At 38.2% G+C, this 27320-nt stretch overlaps 2 protein-coding genes across 3 annotated transcripts in view; one reads left to right on the top strand and one right to left on the bottom strand.

Annotated features, from left to right (window-relative positions):
- The window catches only part of SMC1B (structural maintenance of chromosomes 1B), a 36871-nt gene extending 23507 nt beyond the window's left edge, over positions 1-13364 (bottom strand). For both annotated transcript variants that reach the window (XM_054081277.1, XM_009564953.2), the window contains exons 1-10: positions 13256-13364; positions 11712-11900; positions 11108-11220; positions 10143-10346; positions 9591-9829; positions 8883-9141; positions 7455-7595; positions 5473-5555; positions 4237-4444; positions 1553-1738 (exon numbers count right to left, since the gene is read on the bottom strand). In XM_054081277.1, coding sequence (XP_053937252.1) covers positions 1553-1738; positions 4237-4444; positions 5473-5555; positions 7455-7595; positions 8883-9141; positions 9591-9829; positions 10143-10346; positions 11108-11220; positions 11712-11900; positions 13256-13364 — 1731 coding nt within the window. The remainder of the gene's footprint in view (positions 1-1552; positions 1739-4236; positions 4445-5472; positions 5556-7454; positions 7596-8882; positions 9142-9590; positions 9830-10142; positions 10347-11107; positions 11221-11711; positions 11901-13255) is intronic.
- A 351-nt stretch (positions 13365-13715) lies between these two features.
- RIBC2 (RIB43A domain with coiled-coils 2) lies at positions 13716-27108 on the top strand. The gene is made up of 7 exons (XM_009564954.2): positions 13716-13846; positions 18068-18149; positions 19706-20050; positions 20676-20794; positions 22274-22501; positions 24042-24208; positions 25011-27108. Exons 1-7 carry the CDS (start codon positions 13730-13732, stop codon positions 25090-25092), a joined length of 1140 nt encoding a protein of 379 aa, XP_009563249.2. The 5' UTR covers positions 13716-13729; the 3' UTR covers positions 25093-27108.
- The last annotated feature ends 212 nt before the right edge of the window (positions 27109-27320 follow it).

The following is a 27320-nucleotide window of genomic DNA, read 5'->3' on the forward strand; positions in this document are numbered from 1 at the left end:
ATCTGCTACAGGGACAACAGCAGAACATAAGCAATACAGGTGGTTCCTAGGAAGCTTCGATGACAACTTCCTCACCCAACTGACAGAGAAGCCAACGTAGAGACCTCGTACTCACCAACAAGGATGGGCTTGCTGGGGATTGGAAGGTCAAAGGCAGCCCTGGCTTCAGTGAGCAAGAGATAGGAGAGCTCAGGATCTTACGAGGGAGAAAGAAGGACAAAAGGCAAGCTTGCAACCCTGGACATCAGGAGAACAGACTTCGGCCTTTTCAAATATCTGCTTAGTAGAGTCCCATAAGATATGACCCCAGAGTGAACACAGGCCCAAGAGTGCCAGTTAATATTCAAGGATCACCTTCTCCAGCCCTAAGAGTGATCATCCCAGTGAGAAGGGAGTTGGACAAAAGTGACAGGAGGCCTTCATGGATAAACATGGATCTCTTAGAAAAAAGCAGACACAATAAGGAAGTACACAGAAAGGTGAAGGCGGGGAGAGGCAACCTGGGAGCAATACAGAGGCATTGTCCAAGCATGCAGATATGGCCAACAGGAAAGCCAAACCCCAACTGGAACTGAATCTGGCAAGGGATGTCAAAGAAACCTTCTGTAAGTACAGAGGTGACAAAAGTAAGACAAGGGAAAACATAAGACTGCTGCTGAATGAGGCAGGGGACCCGCTGATACAGGATATGGAAGAGACTGAGGTACCAAATTCCTTCTTCACCTCAGTCTTCACTAGCAAGACTGGCTTCCAGTAGTCCCAGTTTCCAAAGACCAGGGGAGAAGTCTGGAAATCCCAGGATGGGATCAGACAATGCTTAGGCAAAATGGAGACGTCATTGCAAGGGCACTGTCAATCTCTTATAATCACGACAACTGGAAAAATTGCCTGAGGACTGAAGAAAAGCAAGTGTCACCCCTGTGTTCAACCAGGGGCAAGAATGAGAACCCAAGGAACAACAGGACAGTCAGTCTCACTTTGATTCCTAGAAACCATTTCCAGGCACATGAACCACAAGACAGTCTTGGAGGAGTGGTCAACACTGATTCACCGAGCTGGTCATGCCTGACCAACCTGATAGCTTTCTACAGTGAAATGAGTGGCCTGGTAGACAAGGGGAAAGCAATGGATACTGTCTGCCTAGACTTCAGTAAGTCTTTTGACATTGTCTCCCACAAGATACTCATAAAGAAGCTGATGAAACATGGGCTGGATGAACAGACAGTGAGGTGGACTGAAAACTTGTCAAACAGACAGGGCCACAGGGTGGTGTGGTGGCACGAAGTCTAGTTGGAGGCTAGTAACTAGCCATGTCAAAACTGGGATCAAGCTTGTTCAATGTGAGAGATGAGGCAGAGTGTAACCTCAGCAAGCTTACCAACGATACCAAACTGGGAGGAGTGGCTGATGTGTCAGATGGTCATGCTGCCATCCAGAGGAACCTGAGTTGCCTCATCACTTAAGCCTGTTTTAGTAAAGCTTAATTAAGCCAATATGAAGATTCACAAGGGTACTAACTTGCTGATGACAGGAAACAGAAAAACATACTTACGTCAAGGTAATCCAAAGCAAGAAAAGTTTCAGGTTCAGCGCGTTCTTGTTTTAGGAACCGAATGCAATCTCTTGCTGTTTTTTCAGTGGCAACTACAATAGCAGTCATGTATTTGCTGAATACCTTGGTAACAGCAAGCTGATATTTTTTATGAATAGGATGACACAGATCAAGCAATCTTCCAAACTGAGGATAAAAATATAGAAAAATATTAATATGTTAATTTAGATATAAAATAATATTCATGCATACAAGATACTGAAGCAGTAAGAAGAAAATGTTTTACTTATCTACCAGCTGCACTCTCTTACAATGGCTGTACATCACAAAAAATAAAAATTGTAGCAGTCATCACTCCAAATTGCAAAGTATGCCTTTAAAATCTAACAGGATTTAATTTTTTTCCCTTGAGGTTCCAGATACATGGATCAATGTTTTACTCAGTCTCCAGAGAAGTCCGACAGTGAGAACAGTAAAATTAACTAAGCATCTTTGTTGGAGAGAAAGAAAGTATTTAACACACAATAAGATAACTGAATGACAATAAGGTCGTAAATAAATAGAACTCTTCCTGACAAACGTTTTCCTCTTTCTGAAAAAAACCCCCCACAACAGTAAGATGAGGATAACTTCAACATCACAAAGGTCTTTATTTAGTTTTCTGGTTTTCTCACACTGTGTCATATACTTGGATGCTTCTATCTGCAGCTCAGACATGTGATGTTTCAGAGATGCAAACCTATACAAATGATCTATATATTTTCAGACACAGGCATTTAATTCCAGATGGAATGCAGATTTTTGTGAAAACAAACACTGACAGCCCAACTGAATCTGTAACAATAACAATCTTGCCATGTAAAACTACCAATGTAGGAATGCTATTTTGAAAACATAATCATAAAAATCAGTTCCAAAATTCACTTTATTCATTAGACATCTGTAAAAATGCACACAGTATTCATACAGTGGGAATCCCGCTGCTGCACAGCTATTCCATTACCTGGAATGTTCATCAACTACTCTAAGAATGAATTAAACAGAAGAACAGAAGCTTTAGAATGGATGCGAGAACTAAACATTTAGGAGCCGTATGCTGGGTTTTGCCTATGAAATCCAGAAGGCCGACACCAAGATTTCCTACAGTTCTGTCTGAGTATGTAGTGACCTACCAGAAGTCAAAATGTGTCACGACCCTTCCATCTTGAGAATTTTAATTTAGACTGTATTCAGTAATCTGGAATTAGCACACCACAGCGTGAGGAGCAGCTCAGAAGCAACTCTATCACCCCACCCTGGAGTATTGTGTGCAGTTCTGGAACGCCCAGCAGAAGTACATGGAGCTTTTGGAATGGGTTCAGAGGATGGCTACAAAGATGATCAGAGGTCTGAGGCACCTCCTATAGGAGAACAGGCTGAGAGAGTTGGGGTTGTTCAGCCTGGAGAAGGCTCCAGGGAGACCTTACGCAGGCCTTCCAGTACCTGAAGGGGCTACAGGAAAGCTGGGGAGGGACTTTTTACAAGGGCAAAGAGTGATAGGAAGAGGAAAGATTTAGATTAGACATTAGGAAGAAATTCCTCACGATTAGGGTGGTGAGACACTGCCACAGGTTGCCCAGGGAAGTTTTGGATACCACATCCCTGTCGGTGTTTAGGTCAGACGGGGCCTTGCTCTAGTGGGAGTTGTCCCTGCCCATGGCAGGGGGGTTGGAACTGGGTGATCTTTAAGGTCCCTTCCACCCAAAACTGTTCTGTTATTCTAGGATCCTGTGATCTTTTTGATGCAGACAGTCAGTTGAGAGATGTACAATCTGAGAATTTTTTTTTTAATGTTTAAAAGGTGACATATATCTGTTTCCTAGTGCTGTCACAAAAACCAAAATGTTTTCAGTTGTTCTTTGCTTCTTGGTCTTTCGCAAAACTCCTCTGACTCGCTCCAACAGCTCCATATCTTTCTTATGTTCAGGATTCCAGAACTGGACACAATACTCGAGATGAGGTCTCACAAGAGAGGAATAGAGGCAGAATCACCTCCCTCAACCTTATTGATTATACTTGAGACACACTCAGAAACCAATTATTCAATTGATTAGATTTATTTAAAAGATCTTATTGGAATGGCTCAAATGCTGGAATAAATATGTTTAAATTTCAATAAAAAGGTGTAAATATGCGTCATAAAACAATGTCTGCTGACAATTCTGAATCAGTCGACAAAACACTTAAATTGCTCTTCAGTAACACATTAAGTAAAATATAGCTACTGATAACTAAATACAGAGAACTTGGTAACACAAAAACCTCATGCACTTAGAGAAAATATCCTTTGGAAGAAGTATTCTTTCTGGTAGAAATAGTCTCAGAACTATCTTACCCATTCATTTGTTCAAAATAATTAAGTAAAAAATATGTTTGAGGACAAAATAAAATAAAAAGAAAACCAAGAAGAAAACAAACCAACCACCATAAAACTGCAGTAATCTGTCTATTTCTGGCAGCTGAAAAATAATCACAGCATATGCTGCTATTATTTCAGTAACACTATTTCACCAAGTACAGTCAAGCAAGCAGGAAGTTTAAAATTACATTCGAAACGGTTCAATTTATTCTACCCGCTTATTCTACAGCAGAACTCTTACATCTTAATTCTAAAACAAGAGATTTAAATGAGGCCATTTAATTACCACAGAATCCGGATACAGCCTTTTGAGGCTTTCCAGGATCTCTGCTCTCATTTGCTGGCGCCTTCCTTCATGATAATCAATTCTGGCATTCTGCAGTTCACTAACTGTTTTGTTTAATTCCTCATTCACTTCAGCCATTCGCACCGTTGAATTTTCAATTTCCTTAGTTAGCACTTCCTCTTGCTCTTTTTTGTCTGCTAACGATTCACTTTCAACAGAAGCAAAATCAGAAAGCAATTTACCATGTCATTTATACAAGTTTTTAGCTTATAAAATTAAAGTCATTCTGTGGTGATAGGCAATGAAAATCAGTAAAGGCTTTAAGTATCTACAAGAAACTACTTATACAAGTTGCATTCTACAGAATAAGCTATTTTCAAGGTTTCAAAATTGAGTTCAAGTGAGAGCTTTTGCCTGCGGAACGTACAACCATGCTATTCTGTTCTCCAAGGAAATGTCTGGTACTGTGAAACTAAGAAGGACTGAGAACTTTCACGCAAAATAATGACGCGCTTTACACACTTACTGAAGTCACTAAGGTTCTACCACACTTTACTAGAACTACTTAACGCAAGTCATATTGCATCACACCAATCACAATAGTTCTGCTGCTCCTCGTCCACAGCAGAACTTCGCTCAGTATACAGACAGCATTAAACCAAAGCCACATTACAGATGCAGAGAGAAAGAACAGGTTGAAGGAAAAAGAATAAATCTCTGGACATCACCTACTCTGACCTCCTGCACAAAACATAGACTAATTTCAAAGTTAGTCCAAGTTGCTCAATGAAGGGCTTATACATCTAATGTATAAGCCCTTTCACAATGAGTAAAATTAGGTAGAAGACAAGACCTAGGAAGCAAAAACCAAGCTGTGCTCCTATTGTCCAGAGTAAATATTAACTGCTTCCAAGAGCAGCACAACTACAGAACTGCCCTGTTCACTCACATAGAATTTTTGCACTAACAGACCCACATCCTACCTGTAGTAACATAACTTGCACACCTAGAAGAAATTAGAAGCAATTACAAAATTGCTTCAGACGTCTGGATAAGCTGGCACAGCTCCTACTGTATTCTAACAGCTAAAGTAACTAAATTATTAATTAGAATTAGTAATAATGCAAATTTTTATTAAAATTTGAAAGGATAGAAAATAATTATAAATCTGCTATGTTAATTTCCAAACACATAACATGCAAGAAATCCTATTAGTGTTTAATTTTTTAAACATACTTGCATATCTTGGCATATTCTTCCAGCTTTTCTATTCGTTTTTTATGTTCTTCTATCTGTTCCACAGTCTGTTTTATGTTTTCCTATGCAATCACAAATAGAATGTGTTAAAAACAAGCCAGAGGAAAGCAGAAGAACAATATAAAGCACTTAATTCAGAACAAGTATGGAGATAGATCTTTTCTTCCTTGTTGATATTTCATACTGAAATAACAATATTTTTTTCAATAGCAGATGCCAAATTGTACTACGAATAATAGAGGAAATTTATTTTATCAAGGCCAGAGGAAAAAAAAAATACTGTTACCTACATATTCTATTAATCATTTATTTAACTTCCAAAATCCCTGTGACCTTTTAAATAGCTCTAGGGATGGAGAGTCCATAATCTCTCTGTGCACGCAACTTCAATGTTTGACTGTCCTTGAGATGAAATAGCTTACCTAGCAGCTATTCAGAATTTTCCACGTTCCAGGTGGTGCCTCATGTCTCCTACCCTATCACTGTGCACTAGCACAGCTCCATCTTATTCAAATCTTCCCATTAGGTAATTGCAGACAGCAATAAGGTCTCCCCTTAACCTCTCTTTCTCCAGGCTTAACAGATCCAGTCCTCTCAGCCTCTCATAAGGCAAGAGCTCCAGCTCCAGCCAGCTTACTGGCGCTCTGCTGGATTCATTCCAAGATGCCAGTATCTTCCCTGTATTGGGGACCCCAGAACTGAACACAGCATGCTAGACATCGTCAGAAATGTCAAGCAGTACAGGTAAGTAATGCCTGCTCTGAATCGTCAGACATCTATTTTATGAACTCTCACATATCTCTTATTCCTTTCTTAACAGTACAATGGGACTTGCACAGTTCAACAAACACAAGCACTAGAATTTATTTCATGCCTAAATACTAATTAGTTTTTCCTGGCAACTAGCACTTCAAAAAGAAAAGGTAGTATTTATGTCAAGAGCAAATGGATGTACAAGTATTAACTTAGACATCATGGCAAAGATTACTTTACATCCTCACAGATAGACAATAAATACAGGCTTTTCCATACAGACAAGTATATATGTACAAGAGCGAGATGTTAGGACTTCATCCGATGGACTCTTTAAGATTTCTGGACATAAAAAAAGGCTCCTCCAAACACTGACTCCATAATTAAATGGTGAAGAAATGCATGTTGCTTCTCTAGCTTCTTAGAAGGTGACAATACTGCAAAGTCAATTCACTTTGAAGATAAAGGTAAAATACCAAAACATCTAATAGCGTCAAGGTTTCTAGCAAAAGATGGATCGTCATCTGAGCTTCTGTCCTTTCTACTTCTATCAGAAGCATCACATGAAATTGAACCACGAGTTGGGAAATAATTTTTCTAAAAGAGAACATTAGGCATGGTAATCAAGTCACTGAAAAAAAACAGGTATTTTGTTATTACATGTTTGGATCTGCAATGATAAAAGAAATCAGAAACAAAACAACAGCAATGATCTGTATTCATGCCAAACACCCTGCCTCCACAGTGCAATAGAACAGTTGACATCAAGAAAGTTCTTCCAACTACACCACACTAATACACACACCTGTCCTTAAAAACTCAACAAAAGGTAGCTGCAATCAAAATGAACCTCTATCATACAAATATACAACAGTGGTAGGATATCTCAAAGAAAAACTACACTTACTAAACCAGGAAGTGATTACAGTTAATCATACGTTCTAAGTAACTCTATAATATTAGAGTCAAAGCTTTCAAAACCAAGTCTTCAGTGTGGGCCCACACAATCATTCCCTGAACAAATTTAGAACCTATTTTCCTTAACCCGTTATAATACGAAAACTGAACTAACGCTTCCAATGTACCCCCCTTTGCTGATAATTTTTTATCTCAAAGCATTTAACACATTTACATAGACGCTTATACCAAAGGGAGGGATAGAGAAACATTTTTCTCCTTAAAACATAATTATAGCTTGATACAAATACCTCAACTTCTTTTTTCTTCCTCCTATTAAGTTTCAGCCTTTCTTGATCTGCTTTTTCCTCCCAACGCAGTTTTTCTACCTGCTGGGTTAGTGTAGCTACTTTCTTTCTTGCCATTTCCTTCAGCGATTTATAGTGCTCCAACTGGACAAAAACCAAAAACCAAAATTCACTCCACTGACAGTGGGAAGACTCATGTTGTTACAGCCTCAGTTAGCAACTGCTACTTTATCATAAATTAAAATTATGAAAAGACCTAATTCTACAGAAAATCTTTAACTACTAATTGCATTATCAGAAATCATATTTTATTAAAGAAAAATTCAACCCAAAGCTTGCCATCAATAGTTCCTGCCTAAAGTCTTGTTTTAGGCTTCCAATGACTTAATTTTCAAGAAAGTTTATAAAGTTTACTGTACTTCACTGTTAATCTTAAGGTTAACACTAAGGTTTTGCATTGCCCAAAAGTAGTGCAAGTTTTGGTATTTATAATTAGAACATTCTTATGCCATCAATTTTTTTTTTTAAGGTGAACACAAAACCCAACAGTTTAAATGACCTTGCATAGTTATGACTAACTAATCAAATGTCTTTGAAGTACAGAGTAGGAAGATACATAAACTAAAAGAACAACCTTGCAGGTTCTCCATTAATTGATCAGACACTATTTTAAGGAAGAGGCAGAGGAGAAAAGGTTGGACTCGGTTTTAAAAGTGTTGCAGGACATGTGGCTGTAAAGATAGCTTCTGCATATGTGAATTTACTGTAAAGTGATGCAGTCCTTTCTTTCTAGCACTCTAAACAGCTCACAGGTGAGCTACCTCAGTTTTAGATTCTGAGCCACAGCAGAAGGTATGTATACTACCAAGTCTTACTTGCATTTTTATTGTCTTCTTTTTTCCTAATTGAAGACATGCTTCTGTACCTCAACTGACAACGTATTTCTCAAAAAAATTATACCCTCTTGCCCTAAGCCCTACTGGATCTTCCCTATCCTACCCTCCCATGACATACCACATGGGCCACCATGAAAACAAAAAAAAAAAAAAAACCCAAAACCCAACCCAAACCAGAGAGAACAATCTAACGATGGATAATTACACATAGCTATAATCCTAATCCACAGATGACAGTCCCTGTGTAAAACCATTCTGAAGTTTCCATCAAGCTCTTCCAAAATTATTGTTCACTGAAAATTCACCACTTCCTTTAATGAGACATCATCTCGTGTTGCTTAGAAGCTGCATTTCACACTCCACGAGAGATGCTTCCCATTTCCAATCTCACAATGCTAAATTTCGAAATCTCTATGCAACCAACTTTAAGTTCACTTCCTACAAGTGTTCCACATCATCCACAAGAGATCATTAGAAATTATGGTTACTGGTGAAACAATTGTTTTGAACAGTACTTTTTGGTGTCCTGATTCACCTGACTTTCTCCCAACTCAACGTGTGCTGCTCTCTGCAGTATCTCCTCTTCAGCTTTCTTCTCAAATGCTCTCCATGCCTTCTCAATACTATGCAATTCTATTTCTAGTTCTTTTATGTTCTGCTTTTCCTTATCGCAGGATTTCTCCTTGTCCCTCAGAGATATTTTAGATGCTTCTACTTTCTTGATTTGGTAGGAAGTGTTTTCCTTTGCTTTTACATAGAGGGATTTCTGCTGAATTAGGGATGTTTCCAGAGTCCTACAAAAAAAAAAAAAAAAAAAAAAGCCAACAACCAAGCACAAAATACATCCAAAACAACAAAACCACACCATAAGAAAAAAACACAGCCCCTCCCAACTACACATTCAAACATATAAGCAGTTGTTAACATCAATTTTACATACGCAAAGGTATTTTTTTTTAGTATCCACTGAAAATAGAAAGTTAAAAAGTAAAGCATAAACTTTTAATAGAAAATAAGAAAATAAGAAAATAAGTTTTTATAGAATGAAAACATTGACAAGCTGAGCATGGTAGTGGAGGTGAAATCAATGTCTAGGTATTACTTGAGGAACTGCTACAAATTTACATCCATAGAGTAGGGATATGGCCCAACTGCTTCAACAGGAAATACACCCCTGCCAAGGAATTCCCAGCGCAGACTATGTTTTAACTCAGCTATCAGAGAATCTGACTGGAAAACCTACTTAATTTCTCTTTCCAACTGCTGTTGCTCTCTGTTTTGTACACCAAGCACCTTCTTCTTTGCTCTAAATGCATCTTCCGCTGTTGCAAGAGAGTCTTTCTTGAGACTAGCCTCCATAGTCTTTTCATCCAAGCTTGTTTTCAGAATGTCACTGTTTTTTTCATTGTGATAAAGCCGGAAAAGCTGCAGCTGTATCCTTTCTTCATCCAGGTCCTGGAGAAGCACCTGGTAATGCTCTGCCTACCAACATGAAAATTTTATTTATGTTTTATAAAAAGAATTTTCAGTCACTAGCAGTCTAATTTCAAGTGCAAAGTGATCAAAAATGAAGCAGCACCAACTCTAATTCCAGTAATATTCCAGTAATACATACTAATCACAAAACACAAACATGTCAGTCAACACTTTAATTATACTGGCAAACCTACACTTTCTTCTATTTAGATATTATGATATTTATTGCTCTATCCTTTTTTTTTTTTTACATTCATTATACTAAAAAAAGATGCAAAATCTGAGATCTTAACATGAAATAAAGGAATATCTGAGTTACCTCCTCTTTCTCTATCTTTGCTTGTTTGCGTTCTGCTGCAATGCTTTTTTTCTTGTTATAATTAAACTGTGCATCCTCTTCTGCTTGCTTCATTTTTTTCTTTTTTTGTTCATAGTCTTCAGCAAATTCCCATGAATTACTTATTTGTTCAAAAAGTTGAGTTCTCTCTTTCGGCTTCTTCATTGCAATTGATTCTACTGTTCCCTAAAATAAAATTAAAAAAAAATTTTAAAAAATCAACACTATAGATCATTATGTTGTCTAACGATACATTTTTTCTCTGAGACACATAGTACAGACTTATCTCCTGACAAATTTGGTTAATGGAATTTGTTAACTTTCAGATTCTTTTTGAAATACTTTTAGACTCTAATCCAAGGCAAAAGTTTAGTGTCAAAAGGCGTATCACTTAGCCACCTCCCCTAATTAAAGACATCACTAAAAATTTTAGAATGTCACATACCATCTACGAAAAACACCTTCAAACTAAATCAACCACACAAATCAGTAAGCATCACCACAATGACAAAAGTAAAATCCTGTCAGACTCTTCAAAGGACATGGATCTAATTTTCATACACCCTCCCCAGTATTTCAAAAGAAAACACTTGATTCTAATGCACCAGAAGATTAGAAGATTGTATGATTAGATTTATTAGATTATATGATTTGACACACTAAACATTTATAAACAGACACCCACTTTGTCTTATACACTCTGAATAACGCAAGTACTCAGTTTCTTCCAGATTAGCTTCTTTCTTACCAGTGCACTCACATACACACAAAACCCACTATTTCCATTTTGCAGTCCTGTAATTCTTAGCGAAGGTCAGGGAAAAAAAAATGTATTGGCTTGAAATTAGCTAAGGGTGCCCTCTTTCCAGTCAAAAGGATAATTGTGTACTCCTATAAAATAATCTCAGAAGCTTTTATTTTCTTTATGAAGCACCTTAAATGCTCACCTGAAAAATAAGACAATTCCTAGCTTTGACAAGAATGCCTATTTTTTCAAGCTCAGATATGTAAGCAGATCGGCTGACAGAGTTATCATTAAAATAAAATTCAGAACAACTACCTAAAGGAGGAAAGAAAAAGAATAATTACAATAAACCGGCTACAACACAAAATCCATAGAAAAAGAGCTGAGCTAGTGGAACAATATAACAGACTAGTGTCCTCAAAGAAAATACATTTCAATTATTCTCTTAGTAATTTCAATAATTTCATTTTTCTGTATGAAAATTCTAACTGCATACTTTCAAAAGGTAGTTACTGATGCCTGTTGCTTGTTGCCTGCAGCAAGGCATCAGACCCCATCTCCTAGAGCCTACACGACCTACATATTTCAAGTGAAAATCTACAGATAGAAGTACAGAGCAAAGAATATCACTTGTTTAATTTTTTTGCTTCGTCACAGCATGTCTTTTCAATAACGCTTACTATCAAAATGCTACTGAAGGACTAGAAGAAATATTGCAACATTCATGGGCTTAATCCACCCAAATATGATAGAACATTAGGCATCTGAAATTCAAAGTTGAATTCAGAACAGAATTTACTACTTACCACGGATAATTCTTGAAAATGTTTTCTCTCCACCATCATCTTCACAATACACTATCTTCACACTAGCTGTAGAAGAAACTGGTTTTCCTACATGTCCTCCATGAATAAGTTCTCTAATGCTTTTAACTCTCAAATTAGACGTCTTCTCACACATCACAAAACTGACAGCATCCATTATGTTAGATTTCCCTTTAAAAAATAAGAAAATATTCCTTTGATATGGCAGAAATGAAAGGAGGCATTCGATTACCTAAAAAGTGTATTTGTAAACTTGAAAGTCCTTGTTAGCTCCCTAATTCTACATTTCACTGAGCAAAAACATTAAAAAACATCGCACCTAGTAAAGAAATATATTGCTAGAACGTGACACACTGGCAGCAGATAAACCTCTATGTAACAAAAATCATCACAAAACTTTGCTTGTGCTGCCACCCCCCAGGTGCTTTTGAAGAGACTTTAAGCAGGCCCATATTTCTGTACATCCCCTCCATAAAACCCTGACAACTCCACTCCTCAACAGGCAGACTACTACTATCCTGAACCATTAGGGGCTGGTATTGCACCTGCACCACTACCATTTCCTCCATTTCCATCGAGCCTGTGGTGTTTACAGAAAAGACCTGACAAATACCCCAAAACTGAAACTCATAGTGTTGAAAGAAATTATAAAATCATGAAAACAGAACACTGCAAAAAGGAGACACTTCCCTCAATTTGACATTTGATTAAACATACTGACTTTTCAACAAAGCTAATCTTGAGTGGGCACACATGGGGCAAATTTTAATATCAAAAATAGTCAGGATGAGCCAAACAAGGATGCAATAAATGAGAAATGTAAGGACTAATAATTTCAGTATCATTAAGCAACCTGCGAAAAGTTAATTAGTGAAGGCACAAGTTGCCCAGGGAAGTTATGGATGCTCCAACCCTGGAGGTGTTCAAGGCCAGGCTGGATGGGCCTTGGGCAGCCTGATCCAGTGGGACATGTCCCTGTCCATGGCAGGGGGTTGCAATCGGATGGGCTTTAAGGTCCCTTCCAACCCAAACTATTCTATGAGTCTATGATTTAGGATTTCAAAATAGAAAAATTAGTTAAGAATATGCATGACTTTTCTGGGAATTCTATGATTATTTATCTATCTGTAGCATATAAAATAGTGGGGTCTATCCTGAGGGCTTAACATGGGAGTTTGGAGGCTTCATCAACCCCAAACGTCCAGAATTTGCACAAATTCTGAATAAATAAGCTCTCTCTTGGGCCTACAAGAAAGCTGGCAAGGGACTTTTTATAAGGACATGGAGTGATAGCACAAGGGAGAACGGCTTTAAATTGGAGGGGCAGATTTAGACTAGACATAAGGAGGAATCTCTTCTTGATGAGGCATTTCAGACAGTGGCCACAGAATCACAGTTTCATTGGAAAAGATCTTTTGGATCCCAGAGGCCAACTGTACCTGCCCACTACTAAACCACATCCCTGAGCAAAACAACAGCACAACAGAGAAGAAACAACCAGCTGCCCACTGCCGCCAGTCTGCTACCTGATCCATTGGGCCCAATGATGCAGTTGAACCTCATGAAGGGGCCGATCACCTGCTGCCCCCGCCACGACTTGAAGTCCTCCACCACCAGCAGCTTCAGGTAACCCATCCCTGCAGGGGCAGAACCCGACAGCCCCTGAACTTCCATCGCCCTCGCAAGATATAAACCCGCCACCGGCCTTTGAAACGAGTTTTAACCCTGGCGGTGAGGCGAGACGGGAACCACCCGGGCGCTTCCCCTCTCTCGCCTCGACCCGCCTCCTCTCCTCAGCAACCCCTGGACACGCAGCCGCCAGACCACGTGCTTCCCGCCACCTCGCGCGCGGACGGCGCATGCGCGGGAGGGGTGGGGGAAACAGGACGACGGAGGAGGGGGCGGGGACTCGGGGCGGGGCTCCCGTTGCCATGGCGACCCGAGGCGTCGTTCTTTCTCCCTGCCCTTTTCCGGCTCCACCGGCCGCGCCGCCGCCCGCCATGAGCCGGCTGTGGGTGCAGCGAGAGCGGCAGGAGGCGGCCGCCCTGGAGAGGCGGCGGCAGCGGGAACTGCAGCGGCAGAGCCGCATCTTCAACGCGCGAGTCCGAACCATCGGGGTGAGGGCGCGGAATGAGCCCCCCTTCCCTCCTCTCTAGGGCTGAGTGGAGCCCCTCCTTCCTCTTCTCTAGGGCTGAGTGGAGCCCCCCCTCCCTCCTTTCTAGAGCTGAGTGGAGCCCCCGCCCCCCATGTCTAGGGTTGAGTGGAGCCCCCCCACCTCCAGGGGAGAGGGGCAGAGGGGAGAAAATGCCTTGATACAATAACTATTTACTATTATAAACAGTGAGCTTTTTTTTTTTTTTTTAATCTAAACTAAGAAAGAGTTCAGTTTTCATCCAAGTTAACTGTATTTTTTGATGTTAGACAGAATGTTCCTCTGATAGCGTGTGGATTTTTATAGCTTTTTTTTTTTTTCCCAATAGTGTTTTTTCCAGCCACTGTTACAGTCTCATCGTTTTGGAAATGATACCATCTTGTGTTAAATATGATCTGTGCTGAACCGATGTTTCTTCATAGAATCTCTTGTTTGGAAAAGACCTTTGAGATCATCAAATGCAACCATACCTGTCCACTGTTAAATGAGATCCCTGAGCACCTCCTCTACCCTAGGGGTGGAGTTCCAAACACCTCTCTAGGCAGCCTCTGCCAGTGCCTGAGAACCCTTGTGGTGAAGAAATTTTTCCTGATGTCCAATCTGAACCTGGTGCATCTTGAGGCCATTCCTTCTCATGCTATCACCATCTTCTGTAACCACCTGTTTGCAGGCTTTCCCTCTCTCAAATGCAAGGTTGGGCAGAGCTGGCTCTAAAGCTCCAATTAGCAAGAGTTTTGACTGCTGTGAGGTTTGAAATGAGTCTTGGGGAGTTTATTTCCTGGCATTTTTGGTGCAGTGACTTCTGGAGGGCTGAAAAGCTTATACAAGTTGCTGATGAAGAGAAGTTGGTACTCTCTAGGCATTGTCAACAGTTGTCTTTGGCAGCTGTCACTGGGTGAGTGAGTGTGTCTCACTGAGGACTTTTGTCTCACTGCTGTAGAGTTCCCGCGTAGCATTTCCTTCTTCCTTAATAAAACAGAAGGAACAAGCCCTGTGTTTCAGTATCTGTGTAGGAGCTAACTTCGTGTAGTGTTTGCTTTACTTTGGGGTAAGCCAGAAACTTGAAAAGTCAGCTTATCCCATGTGGCAGAGACTAATAAATGTTTTTTACCTTTCTGCTCTGCTGATACTTCCCTCAGCTGTTTGATTCTCACTGGAAGCTAGGATCGGTGCTGTGAGAGATTTATTGCTGAAAGAGATCCTGCAACTGGTCCCTGTTTTCATCTGGCAAAGTGAGACCGATCCACCAGGCCATATTTATGTATATGAAATTAATGGGTGTGTCTGGTTTTTCCTGGAGTGGATGTCAGGATGAGAACAGCCTTCAGTCTGGGAAGATCTGTGGGGACGACAGCTTCAGTCTAGTGGGTTTTCTCTAGAGTCACCTATGCAGTTTGCACCCTGAATGTCAGGATTTTGCATCTTATACCTATGTGAACTTTGGATGCAATAGTACATCTAGTCTTGTAATGTGTCCAAAAGCCCACACTGAGGTTCTGTATATGTGCGTGGAAGGAAGAGTGCTGTGAGTTGAAGTGAGTTTACATTTTACTTATATTTTGAGTGCTCTATGCTGATGTATAAATCATGTGTAAGTGCCATAGCATTAACTAGCATGGAGCCAAATTTAGAATTGGTGAAAATAAGCCCAATCTGTTCACTCAGTTGGACTGGTAGGATTGCAACAGGTATCAATTTGATCCATCTTGTCTCAGGTAGAGAAACATCTCTCCAGTCAGAAAAAGAATATCTTCACCTTCTCTGTGACAGTGCCTTGGATTTATTCTTGTTATTCTTATGCAAGAGTCATTTTAGTTGCACAGTAAAGTAGCAGTTCCTACTTAGAAACAGGACAGGTTGCCCACCTGATCCAGCATCCTGACACATACAGTAGCCAACAATATATATAAGTGGAAGGACTTAAAACCCTTTTTCTAACAGATGTGGGACGGGTATAGTAAGCTAGTTCAACTTTCTTTGTCAGGAAACACACAATTTCTCTCTAAGATGGCTTTTCTAGACCCTTAAAAATGAAATGTAAGGCATAAATTCTCAGCTAATGAACTAGCTGAGAATGAAATATCATGTCTTGGTGTGCTTTATTGAGCAATACTGAAGTACACCATCTTAAGGTCTTTCCCAAATACTTCTGCAGGACTAATTTATCCAACTGATTTTGATAGCTCCGTTTACATGAGACAGGGATCTAAAGTGAAGGAGAGTCTACTGGAGGAATTTTGTAAATATTTCGATTAACACAATTCCATGTACCTTATCCATTAGCGGAACAAAGACTGTGGACAGACTGTGGACAGAAGGGGCTATTCTTATGCTTTGAATTTAGGCCAAGTCCAAAGCATGAACAGTCAAAAAATCAATGCGGACAGATACTTTATCAGTATTTCCAGTGTGGTTTTAGATTCTTTGGTTTCTCTGTCTCACCAGTTTAGCTGAGCAGCTGTCTCTGACAAAATTAAAAAATCAAGGCAATATTTGACTTGGACACCACAAATTTTAATCTGGAATTAAGCAGTTTAAAAACGTAGGGATAATATGCTGACTGGAAAGCAGAATGGGAACCAAGTTCTTCATTTTTTTTCCTTGATTACTGCTAGCTTTATTATTACTTTGACTTCCCTATCTGTTTCCTCATTTGAGTGGTGGAAAATTAAGGTACTGCTCACTTCACTTATAGATTTAAGAACTTATTTTCAGTAAATCAGTAATTTCCCAAAAGAGTTCAGATGAGTACTCCAAATGAAAAATTTCTTTCTATTTATATATGGACTACTACGCATTAATAGAAGTAGATTAGAAAACAGCTGCTTCAAACCATTCATAGTAACGGATTTGTTATTTTAATATTTAAAAGTTAAACCTGTAGCTTTATGTGAGTGGAAACAGTTTTAGGTATGTATTCTTGTCGAGTGAAAGAGTTAAAATAGGAAGGGAGCTCATAGTGTAACTGAATTTGCATCAATACATTAACTTGCATGTATTATTGCCAGAAACTACTATTGCAGTCATATTGAATTTTTCTTAACATCGTTTCCTATAGTTGAAAGCTTGGTTTCCCAAATAAGACCCGTGAATGAGTTGATATGTAATTCCCACAACTCCGTTATTTTTGGACGATGATACCCCGTAGAATTCGTAACACTTTCACCCTTGCTTAAAGATTTACCTCTTTTCCTGATTGGTATGGTCAGTAGTCCTCTACAGCATTAACAATATGTATTTTCAGCCACGATCTGTTTAGGTCTTTCTGTCTTGGTCTGCATAGTTTGTAGGCAAAGACTTTCAAAATAGTTTAGCGGATTCTTGAGGAATTGTCATTGTTTTTTAATAAATCATTGTGATGTTAAGTGACTTGACCAGTCTAAAAAAAAAAAAAAAAAAGGAGGAAATAAAATCCAGGCTTCTGCCTAAGTTAGGAGGCTAACTTAAGTGCCCCTATACAAACACACAGAGCATGGGAAAAACAAGAGGACTTAGAGATGAGTGTGTGCCTGCAGTGCTATGATCTCATTCTTTTGTGTAAAATGCAAGTGTCTGCTATGATTTGAAGATATGCTGTTATGCCTTGCTCCGCTACCACTCTCCAGGGATGGGAATAGTGTATCTGTCAGCTCATTGTAGATGTCTGCATATATCTCTAATGCTCACCCAATATTGCATTTTGACAACTAGAGATAAGACTGGAAAATTTCTTTCCATCCCCAGTTATTTCTTGAATATATTCTAGTGAACCACCTAGATTTTTTTCAAATCTGAACTATTAAAACTTCCTATCATCTTGACTGTCAAAATACCTATCCACTTTATAAATAAAAGCAGAAACCCAAGAAAAACTAAGTAAAAATGTCAGCTGTGATGGGGGAAACATTCTGTGTAACGTCGCTTAAAATGTTTACATATTATAGCTCTATGTATCATGTAAATGCAGTATTTTGTTCTGATTCAGTGTGGGAATATCATTATTAAAAAGAAGCAAACAAACCAGAATATTGCTGTTTCTGAATTTTTGTTTTGTTGCCTACACTAAATTTTGATGTGTGTATACTCTGTTGGTAGTGGGTTTATATCATTCTTGTACAATTGCAAATGAACATAGCTTGACAATGCCTACTTTTAATCGTTCAAGCATAGTACGTCTTAAAAGAACTTCTTGTTTTTGTTTTAATAGGTTGATAAAAATGCACTGGATAGCCAGGTCAAGGATAGGAAAATTCAAGAAACAGCTGAAAAAGCATGGAATGAAGAATTTGGTATATTCATAGATATTCTGATATTTCTGTTAAGAGTTAAATGTAATTTACCATCTCTTTCCTGCTTCCTTTTTCCCTTCAAGTATTTCAAACTGCTCTATTTCCAAATGGAGCCTATCTCCTTGAATCTTGATGAATATCTCTAGCTATATAAATCTATCAATCCATATATGTGAGTGCAATTGTAGGCTTTTCTCTGAGTTCAGACGTACAAACTGAATACTATAATGTGTAGTACTCTTTATGTTCATACATTTACATCAGTACCGTTTCTTTTCTTCTGTATTTGGAAATTTATGTTAACACAATTTAACTGCTAAAGTTTCCTAATAGGCTGGAATTGTCAGTGTTTTATTTTAATAAATGTTGACAAATAGCATTGTTTAGAGACCTGAAGATACAGGAGCATTTTGAAAAAAACTTAATTACTTAGTGCCGTTCTTCTCAGAATAGTAGTGGCAAATCTCTTTGATTGCTTTCTTGTAGAGAAAGCCTATGTTCTCTCTGGCCATTCTTCAGTGGGATTAGGTAGGTTCTATAGAATCGTCTATAGATTATTATTGCTAGAACTGTCAGTCATACACAACAGGGCTGTAAGTAGGAGCCATCGCTGTATCAGAATACGTAGCCGCACAGGTATTTCAGTTGTGTCCCCTGACCTCAAAACCCTTTGTGGCCATTTGTGTTTGGAATTCTTTCCTGTGGTATCATTTGAAAAGGCCCCACTGACCAAACTCTCTGTGGATTTCAAGAAGAGCTAGAATGGAGCTGCCAACTTCCATGCTGTGTTTCTACGGCTGCTTGTGATTTTCCTGGCAGAATACCTGTCAGACTCTGACTTGTAGGAAGCTGCCAGAAGCAATGTGTAGTCTAGCAGCAGGGAAACAATCTTTTCTTATTAATTATATTTAAATGGCTAGAACGGCTAGTTTTGGATTTTTTTTTTGTTGTTGTTTGTTTTTCTTTAAAAGTAAATCAAGGACAGCATTTTGATTAAATGGATAAGAGCTATTAAGCTGTTCAAAACCTGTTAGTGCCAGATGATGCTTTTAGTGCTATGGTTAGAAGAAATCCTTGGAACTATGAAGCAGCTATCTGTATCCCTTTTAATAGGAGCCAATTTTTTTTTCTTAATAAGCAACTTAATGTATTTTAGTTGTAGCTGTAAACTGTTACAAGAACGGTAAATTGTAAATTGAAAGAATGAGTGTACAGTACATTTTGTGTGTTACTGCAAGTTGTAATGAAATGAAACTTCATGGTTCTAAAAGTATTCATTATTGTATTTATTTCACATGCATATATTTGGCTGTAACATTAATAAGACAACTGACTCCTAAAAAAATGTAAGTATTTTATAAGTAAATATTACTAACATTTGAGTGTTTCCTGGGCTTGTACTCACAGATCAAATACTCTTTCCTAAGATATAGCAGTTTGAAGATTTGTATTCTACTTATTCCTTTTCAAAATTTTATTTTCCACCTTACGTGTGCACTCCCGCGTTAAATGTGTGCTTCCAAGAGTTGTATTTTCATTGTGTTTGTTTCCTCTAGCTAATGAAATGAAGCAAAATGACAAGATCATGTGTATGTTAGAAGAACAACAGAAAAGTGCTATCAGAAACATAAATAAGGATATTAATGAATTTCGGAAGAATTTTCAGAAGCCAGAAACAAGACGAGAATTTGACCTGTCTGATCCACAAGCCCTGAAGAAGGATAGAGCTGCTCGACTTTCAGACAATGATCCTCGATGTACTGTGTCTGGCATGCAGAAGTTTATGGGTGAAGACTTAAACTATGATCAGAGGATGAAATTTCAAAAGGAGCAGTTAAGAGAGTGGTCTCTTCAGCAACAGAGAGAGTGGAAGAATGCATTAGCTGATCAAAAATTTGCAGGTAAAGGAAAATGATAAGTTAATCTGCTTTTTCTGAAATTCTGGTATATCTGACAGAACTAGGATATAGCCTCTTGTGTCAGAGTCTTGACATAGCAGTATTTTAGTATATTCAGTGTTCAACTTCTAAAAATACTGCAGCAGATTTTACAAGCTCTACTGTATTCAATATCTCACTTAAGAAATCTATATTTAATAATACAATGATTTCATTCTGTTTTACTTCTCAAATGAAGTAACAGAGCATTCTGAAGAGCCATCTATATTTTTTCATGCTAGATGGTATGTTTACTTGATAAGACCAAACTACCCAGTCTTTACTGTTCTAGAGCAGACAGAATAATACTGATTTTTCTTTTATAGCTTGTCATGAAACATTTTTTTCTGCAATACTCAACGTAATTTTTCATTGTAACTTTGTCTAACTGTTAAGACAAGATGGGTTACATAATAAACTGATTCCACAAGACATTTGAAATTCTAAGATGGAAAGCTTTGGTGGTAGGATTTGGATATATTTATGTAATTCAGTGTACTGTATCTGTAGCTCCTTTGTTGGTCTGTCTTATAGTGGCTTACTCGTATGTCCATGAATATTGACTGAATTTCATTTTAATCTAATTTAGATGATCTTTATGACAAGAGTAGGATTGAACTTGACCAAAAGACTATGGAGCAACAACAAAAAGAAGAAGAAAATAGGCGTGCTGTTTGTGTAGCTACTAAAGATTTCAATAGGGCTCAGGTAAATTTATTATGAATTCATTTGTTTTAAAAAAAAAAGAGAAAGACAGAAGGAAAATGAGATGAGCAGAAGTAGAATAAGTAATGATGTTTTCACAGAGATTTCTTAACAGCTAGCATCCAAGGTTGTTTGAATAGTTGGAAGATAAAATTTACTCACTTTTTCCTCTGCAAGGTTCTATCCATCCTCTGTCTAGATATCCTCTGTCAAAATTCTCCCTCCTGCCTCTCAGCTTGCTGACTAGAAGACCACAATTCCCCGTTCTCTCTATTCTGTCAACTAAAACACAGAAGCCTCTCATGCTTCCTTCTGTTTTATACCAGTCATTGAATAATCTTAGCTGTGTCTGCCTGCTTTGCTTTTTGCTTATGTGGAGCTGTTACTACCAGTAGCTTTTTGCCTTTATTGCTTACATTAATTCCCCACAACCACTGTTTTTAAGCACTTTTCTGCCTGGTATTTTTGTACATGTCTTTTGACTTCTAAAGTGAATATTCACAAGCCAGCAATTTTTGAACAAAGCATGAGACAGTCTTGGGCAAAGTGGAGAGATGGATGTCCACTGGTCTGTTGAAGTCAATATATATGTGTAAAGCTATGTGTGCGACAGACAGGTTTGGCAACCTGTGCTCTTTGTGCCCTATCAATAAGGAGATTACCTATCCTCTGTTCCAATAGAAGCTGGCACTGTGTATTTTTCCAGATGGTTTAGTTTACACATTACAGAAGGATGAGACAGGATTAGAAATAGATGATGAATAGCAATATCATTCAACTTCTAATTAGTTCACTTGATCTAATTCTTCTTTGGAAGGTAATTACTTTAAAGTAAAATCATCATATTTGCTTTCTGGAGTTTTGTAAGGGCAAGATTTCCTCTGAATAGGAAAGTATGACCTTATAATGGACATTAGGAATAGTAATTTCCATAGCAAATGCACGTTATGATTTCCAATACTGCAGGTATATTCATATAATATGATTCAAGTGTGCATTTTGTATCAGCAAAGGGAACAGGTTCAAGGCTGCATCTTCAGGCATAGTATATGCATCTGGTGTTTGTTCGTTTTGAGTCCATAACCATGCTCTCCATGTAGAATTAGTATGTAATATATATTGAGGCTAGTGATTCAAGATTGTAAATTTTTATTGTAAATTTCTTCTGTATTATGTCTAGCCTCGAAGTATTAACCAGTATTCGCTTGTTGATAGATGTGAAATTATTTAATTCAGGCTTTTCTTACAAAAAAAAATTCTCCAAATTACTGGCTGTATGTGATATGACAACATTAAAGAAATGTACACTATTAGATTTTTGAACTTAACCAATAGGAGCATGGACGTAGTATTCATATTTGATGCTGTTGACAACTGCGTGTGCAAGTTGAAAAGAAATCTATTATGATGTGCTAGCTTTGTTGCATGCCTTAGTATTTTGTCTTGGAAAAACTATCAGTTCTCTCCTTTCACTGAATTCAGGCTGCCGAAGTAGCTGAGAAAAAGAAGATGGAAAAGTATCAAAAAATGAAAGATGACATGGATGAAATTTCTAGCCTCCTTCAGGGAGACTTCCTTTCTGAAAACCCTGAACAGGCAATCAGTTCCTTTGGTAGACACCGTGTGATCCCAGATCGATGGAAGGGAATGAGTCAGGATCAGCTGATGGCAATCCGTTCCTCTCAACAGCAACAAGTTCTGGAGAAACTGGTATTTAAGATTAGATGCATATTCTATATTCCTGGTTGCAATAATATTATAGACGTTTTTAGAAGAAAATATTACCGTTTGCTCTACACGACCCATTGTAAGACTATGTTTTCTATTGATCTGAATTTTACCCAAACCTTAATCAATAATCTGAACACAGTGTCTCTAAAGCGGCTGAAAGATGTCATGGAGCAGCAGGAGTGGACTGGAGCCCTAGAGTTGGCCTGGGAGGAAGGTGTCTGTGGAGCCCAGGGCCACAGGGCCTAACGAGTCTTGGGCCATGGTTCGTGGTGTCCCAGCTGAGGAGCAAGATTGTGCACAGTCTGAGAGCCAGACTTCATGGTGCAGTTTAGGACCTGAGACTGCATGAGATTTCTGCAAGTAATGAACAGGAGTGGGCTGCTTCATAGGGGAAGAAGAGCCAGGAACTGAGGGTGACAGCAGGGGAGCAGGCCAGAGCAGTGTTCTCATGCTCAAGTGTACTCCAGCAAGGCAAATAGAGCTGTCCAGTGTCCAGCTCATGCATATTTCATAGTATTCATTAATGCAATGGAATTTCCTTTCTACCATCCCACACAGCTCTGAGCCATGCTCTGGGACAGAGTTACAATGGAGAAAATAAACATTGCTAATAATTGTTGCTCTAAAAGTGTATGGTAGCAGGCAGTCAAGATGAAGAAATCTACCCTTCTTATGCAGTCTCAAGTGTTACAGACCTAGGTACTGTAAAGTAAGAGGATACTTAGCTTGTTCAATGCAGAGGCTGGATTCATAACAATTAACGAATAGCTGTTCAATTTTATTTTTTAATCCCTACAATATTGTATGCTGCACTATGTCTTATGTACCAATGTTATTAAAGCTGAAGATAGAATTGTCATTTTCCTTGCTTTCCTGTGACCCTAAAATAAACCCAATCAAGTAAAGCTGACACAAAATGAGCCCTACCAGGAATAGAGAGTTTTTGCAAGCTTGGTTTCTTGAATTGGTTCAATGTGGTGTCAGACAAGAAGTGAGGAGATGGTAGTGTAACAGGAGCAGAGCAAAAAACTGTTTGAGTCTACTCATCTGGTGTTGGTGGCTTAGTTGTTACAGAGTTAGCTGTCTTATGAGCCATACTGATGTCTACTAACTTCTGACCTTAAAAGTTACAACTCTTGCTAACAAGAACTTAAAAAAGACTAATCTGTCTTGCTGCTCTGGGTTTTTAGAGAGAGCTAATATGTCAGAGAGAAATAGTAATCTGATTAACTTACTTCTGCCAGGCAGCAGATTCTTATTTTCTTACCTCGTGCAGAGGCAGGAGTCTGTGTTGCTCCCTGGGAAAGGATAGCTTTCACATCTGCAGTATCTTACTTTTGCCTAATGCATGGGCTCCTACCTGGTTTGGAGATGCTTACTTTTTCTCCATTTCAAATGCTACCCCTAGTGTTCGGTAAAGGCAAGCAAGTTTGTTTTGATGAATTTACCAATCAGACTTTACACAGACTGTTTCATCTTTGAACAAAAGGAAAATGAAGTATTTTTTTCATACCTGTAGAGACTAAAAGAGGAAGAACGCCAAAAAGAAGCTGAATGGGACAAGCAGATTGTTCAGACTGCTAGAGCACTGTTGATTTTAGAGCGGCAGCAACAACGACAGAGTCGGGAACACCGCCGAGCTTTAGATAACGTAAATGCAGAGCTATCTCAGGAGCAGAAAGCAAAGTAAGTACCTTAACATGATAGTTTGGCTTTTAAAGAGCTTTTTTTAGTGGTATTGTTTGTTACTTTATTAAAACACTTGTTACGAGCTTATACTTTAAGAAAACCCAAACAATTCAGCTTTAGTGCATCTTTTAAACAATCTTCAAAGAGTAAGTTATGATTGTTAATGCAAAAAATTATATTACCAGTTGTAAACCACTACACATTTCCTTAATTTCCCTTAGTTTTCTGAAACAAAAAAGAATGAGTGTCAGTAGAGCTGCCAGTTTCTGATAGCTCAAGTTTAAGCTAATGGCACAAATGGAGCTTTTCTGTTACGTATGACAAAGCTAGATGATTCTTCAGCTAACCACTGGACGTGTCTTGGTGGACAGGTCTTGTGTTTGCTGTAATGGGAAAAATAAAATCAGACCAAGTGATTCAGTGTTCTATTTTTCTAGTGCTTTTTTGGTGTTTTTTTTTTTTTTAATCATGCATGCATGCATCCACTTTGCAGAATAATTTCCAGTGCCTCATGCTCTGCTGTTGTGAAAGCAAAAATTCATGATTGTGTTAATTTAATTTCTTGATGTGAGATTTTTGGAACTTCATTTTAGGATGATAAAAAATGTTTGCTCTGTTGAGATGTGTCATACATTTTGGAGGAAAATATCTAGTTATATTAAATTCCATTTCTAATAATTCTGAATTTTATGAGTATTTATGAATATTTATGTATTGCATCTTTAGGTTTCTCAAGTTACTTTCATGTTAACAATAAGAAAGCACTGATGGTATTTTCTTTTTTTTTTTTTTTTCCTAGGAACATTTATCTTAAAGAAGAAGAATATTCAAATGTTCCAACAGCCCAGTTTTATGCACAGTTTAATACAACCAGCCGGTGACATTATGGATAAATCAACCTGAGATATACAGAAGTATGTAGACATATTAAAATTCTTGATTGTGCAATCCGATGTTTCGTTATTTTGATTTGTTCCTTATGGTGTTCAAACAGTGTACTCAAACTAAAGAGCAGTCTGCTAGGTCACGTCTGTTCTGAGAATAGAAAAACTTTTTAATAGTTTTTGACTTGATGTTTTTTCTAGAAACTACTAATAGGTATAATATTTTCCATACCTTTAGAAATAAATTTCTGGAAAGAAATAACAATTTAAAATATAATGATACTTTATGAAGCTTGGTCAGAGGAGGATGTTCCCTGATCATCACAAGTGATGCACACTTAGCAGGCACTGTGGGAAGGAAGAAAGATGACCTAGGCAGAAAGTTTTGGATTTGTTTAAGTCTAATTTGGTTTTGTTTGGTTTTGGGGGTTTGTTTTTTTATTTTGGTTTTGTCCTTTAAAAGAAAAAAGCAGCCAGATACAAAAGCAAGCAACAAGGAAGAAATGGGCAAGTTGGGCCAGAAAATATGGCTTCTATTTTCTGAGTAGTAGAAATAAGAAGAGAAGATTTCAGTATTTATGGAGGTGATTATAGCATTGAGGCATGACACAGAAAAGCAATATGTTTTATAATAATTGCAGAAAAGTATGGGGGGTAGCATTCCTACATACACCATTGCTCGTTAGAAATAATGGAGAAAACGTAAGAGCAGTGTGCCTCTAAAGGAGAGTGTAGGGAGAGTTTACACATGTGATGGAAGAGGGGTGAAAAAGCAGGTATGCACTAAATAAAAACAATGAGAAAAAACTCAGCTTGTGCAGGTTATTTCAGAGAAACTGTTCCCTGTCTTTATGGTCACAGAATTGACTTAGCAATGGAAGAGCCAGTCATTCATATTTGAAAAATGGGCAAGTGAAACACATAGGAAGAAAATACAGAGAAGCAATGTAAGAAACTAACTGCACAAGAGAATTGAATGATTGAGATAATTAGAAAATTAAATCCGGAAGGGAAAGAGATGGCGTACAGAGGACTGGAAAAGGGTTTAGAAGACTTAATGATCTAAACAGAAGAAAGAGTGAAAGACAGATGAGAGAGATTAATCTAAACATCCAAGACCTCTAAGACTATGATCTCTTAATAAAACCAGAAAGCCCATTTATGAGAATAGGCCTTGAAACAAATACGTGTAGCTTGCCAGAATCTGGGATGCAAACCTGGGGTAAAAACATCCCGATGATATTAGCATGAAGTCCACTGGTTGTTCTTAGTATCAGGATAAGTTATAACTTTGAATTCTGGTGAAATAGGTTGAAGATGACTATATCAAGCTAAGTAGGAAAGATGTTTAAAGAAACTGAGGCTGAAGTAAACTCTATAGGTTATTCCAATCTTTGTGAAAATAATGAAAAATGCACGGTTCTCAAGATAGCTATTATTAGGAGGCTTTTCAGATGTTTGAAGGAAGCATTCCTTGAAAGGGGACTGTTCAAACAGGTCTGTTTGCTCCACTGAAATCCTATGGAATCAGGCTGATATGACTAATTACCATTTTGAACCAGGTAATAATACCAGAAGTTTGGAAAAGACCATTGTATTAATTTATCTAGATGGAGAGGAGGAAGAAGATCAAGTAAGATGAATATGCAAATGTGTAGAGAAGTGTCTTGGGACAGAATTACCCGTAGCAAAAGTTATGTCCAAATTTTAGTGTATTAAGACAACTGGAACTAATTGCAGTTTAGATAGAAACAAGGTAGAAAAGCAGTAGGACTGGGATACAGGAAATGAAGAATGTGCTCTCCGGAAAAGTTGGAAGATAAAGCTGAGAGGGGGTCTCACTTGCACCGTTGATGATAAGCCAGACTGCAAAGAAGTACTTTTCTAACATGCTGGTATTTGGAGATCTATTTATTTGTCAGGCTGCGATTCCCACGTGGCTGGATGTCTTTCTAGTATTACTGAATACTGTATTAAACTGACAATCTCAGAAGTCCAGGCACTTGTCTTAGAATAGAAAGGCCATCAAATGGAGTGGGAGCATAAAACAACAGGCTATCTATAGTAGATTGTATTTAACTAAAGCTGGTTTTGATTTGTGTTGAATATGTCAGGCTTTGACTTTTTTTTTTTTTCCCTAATGAAAGTTGCTTGACAGAAAAATTAATAAAGGAAGTGTTGAAAAGTTCATGAAGTTGTCTTCATTTGTGCAGCTTGTGTCAGTA

Source organism: Cuculus canorus, chromosome 1 (genome assembly GCF_017976375.1).
Source record: "Cuculus canorus isolate bCucCan1 chromosome 1, bCucCan1.pri, whole genome shotgun sequence".
NCBI classification, from domain to species: domain Eukaryota; kingdom Metazoa; phylum Chordata; class Aves; order Cuculiformes; family Cuculidae; genus Cuculus; species Cuculus canorus.

Excerpts from the sequence above, each read along its gene's own strand:
- RIBC2 (XM_009564954.2), top strand. The coding sequence starts at position 13,730 with ATGAGCCGGCTGTGGGTGCAGCGAGAGCGGCAGGAGGCGGCCGCCCTG. Across the intron at positions 13,847-18,067 it reads CGCGAGTCCGAACCATCGGG|GTTGATAAAAATGCACTGGA; the intron begins GTGAGGGCGCGG and ends TTGTTTTAATAG. Across the intron at positions 18,150-19,705 it reads AGCATGGAATGAAGAATTTG|CTAATGAAATGAAGCAAAAT; the intron begins GTATATTCATAG and ends TGTTTCCTCTAG.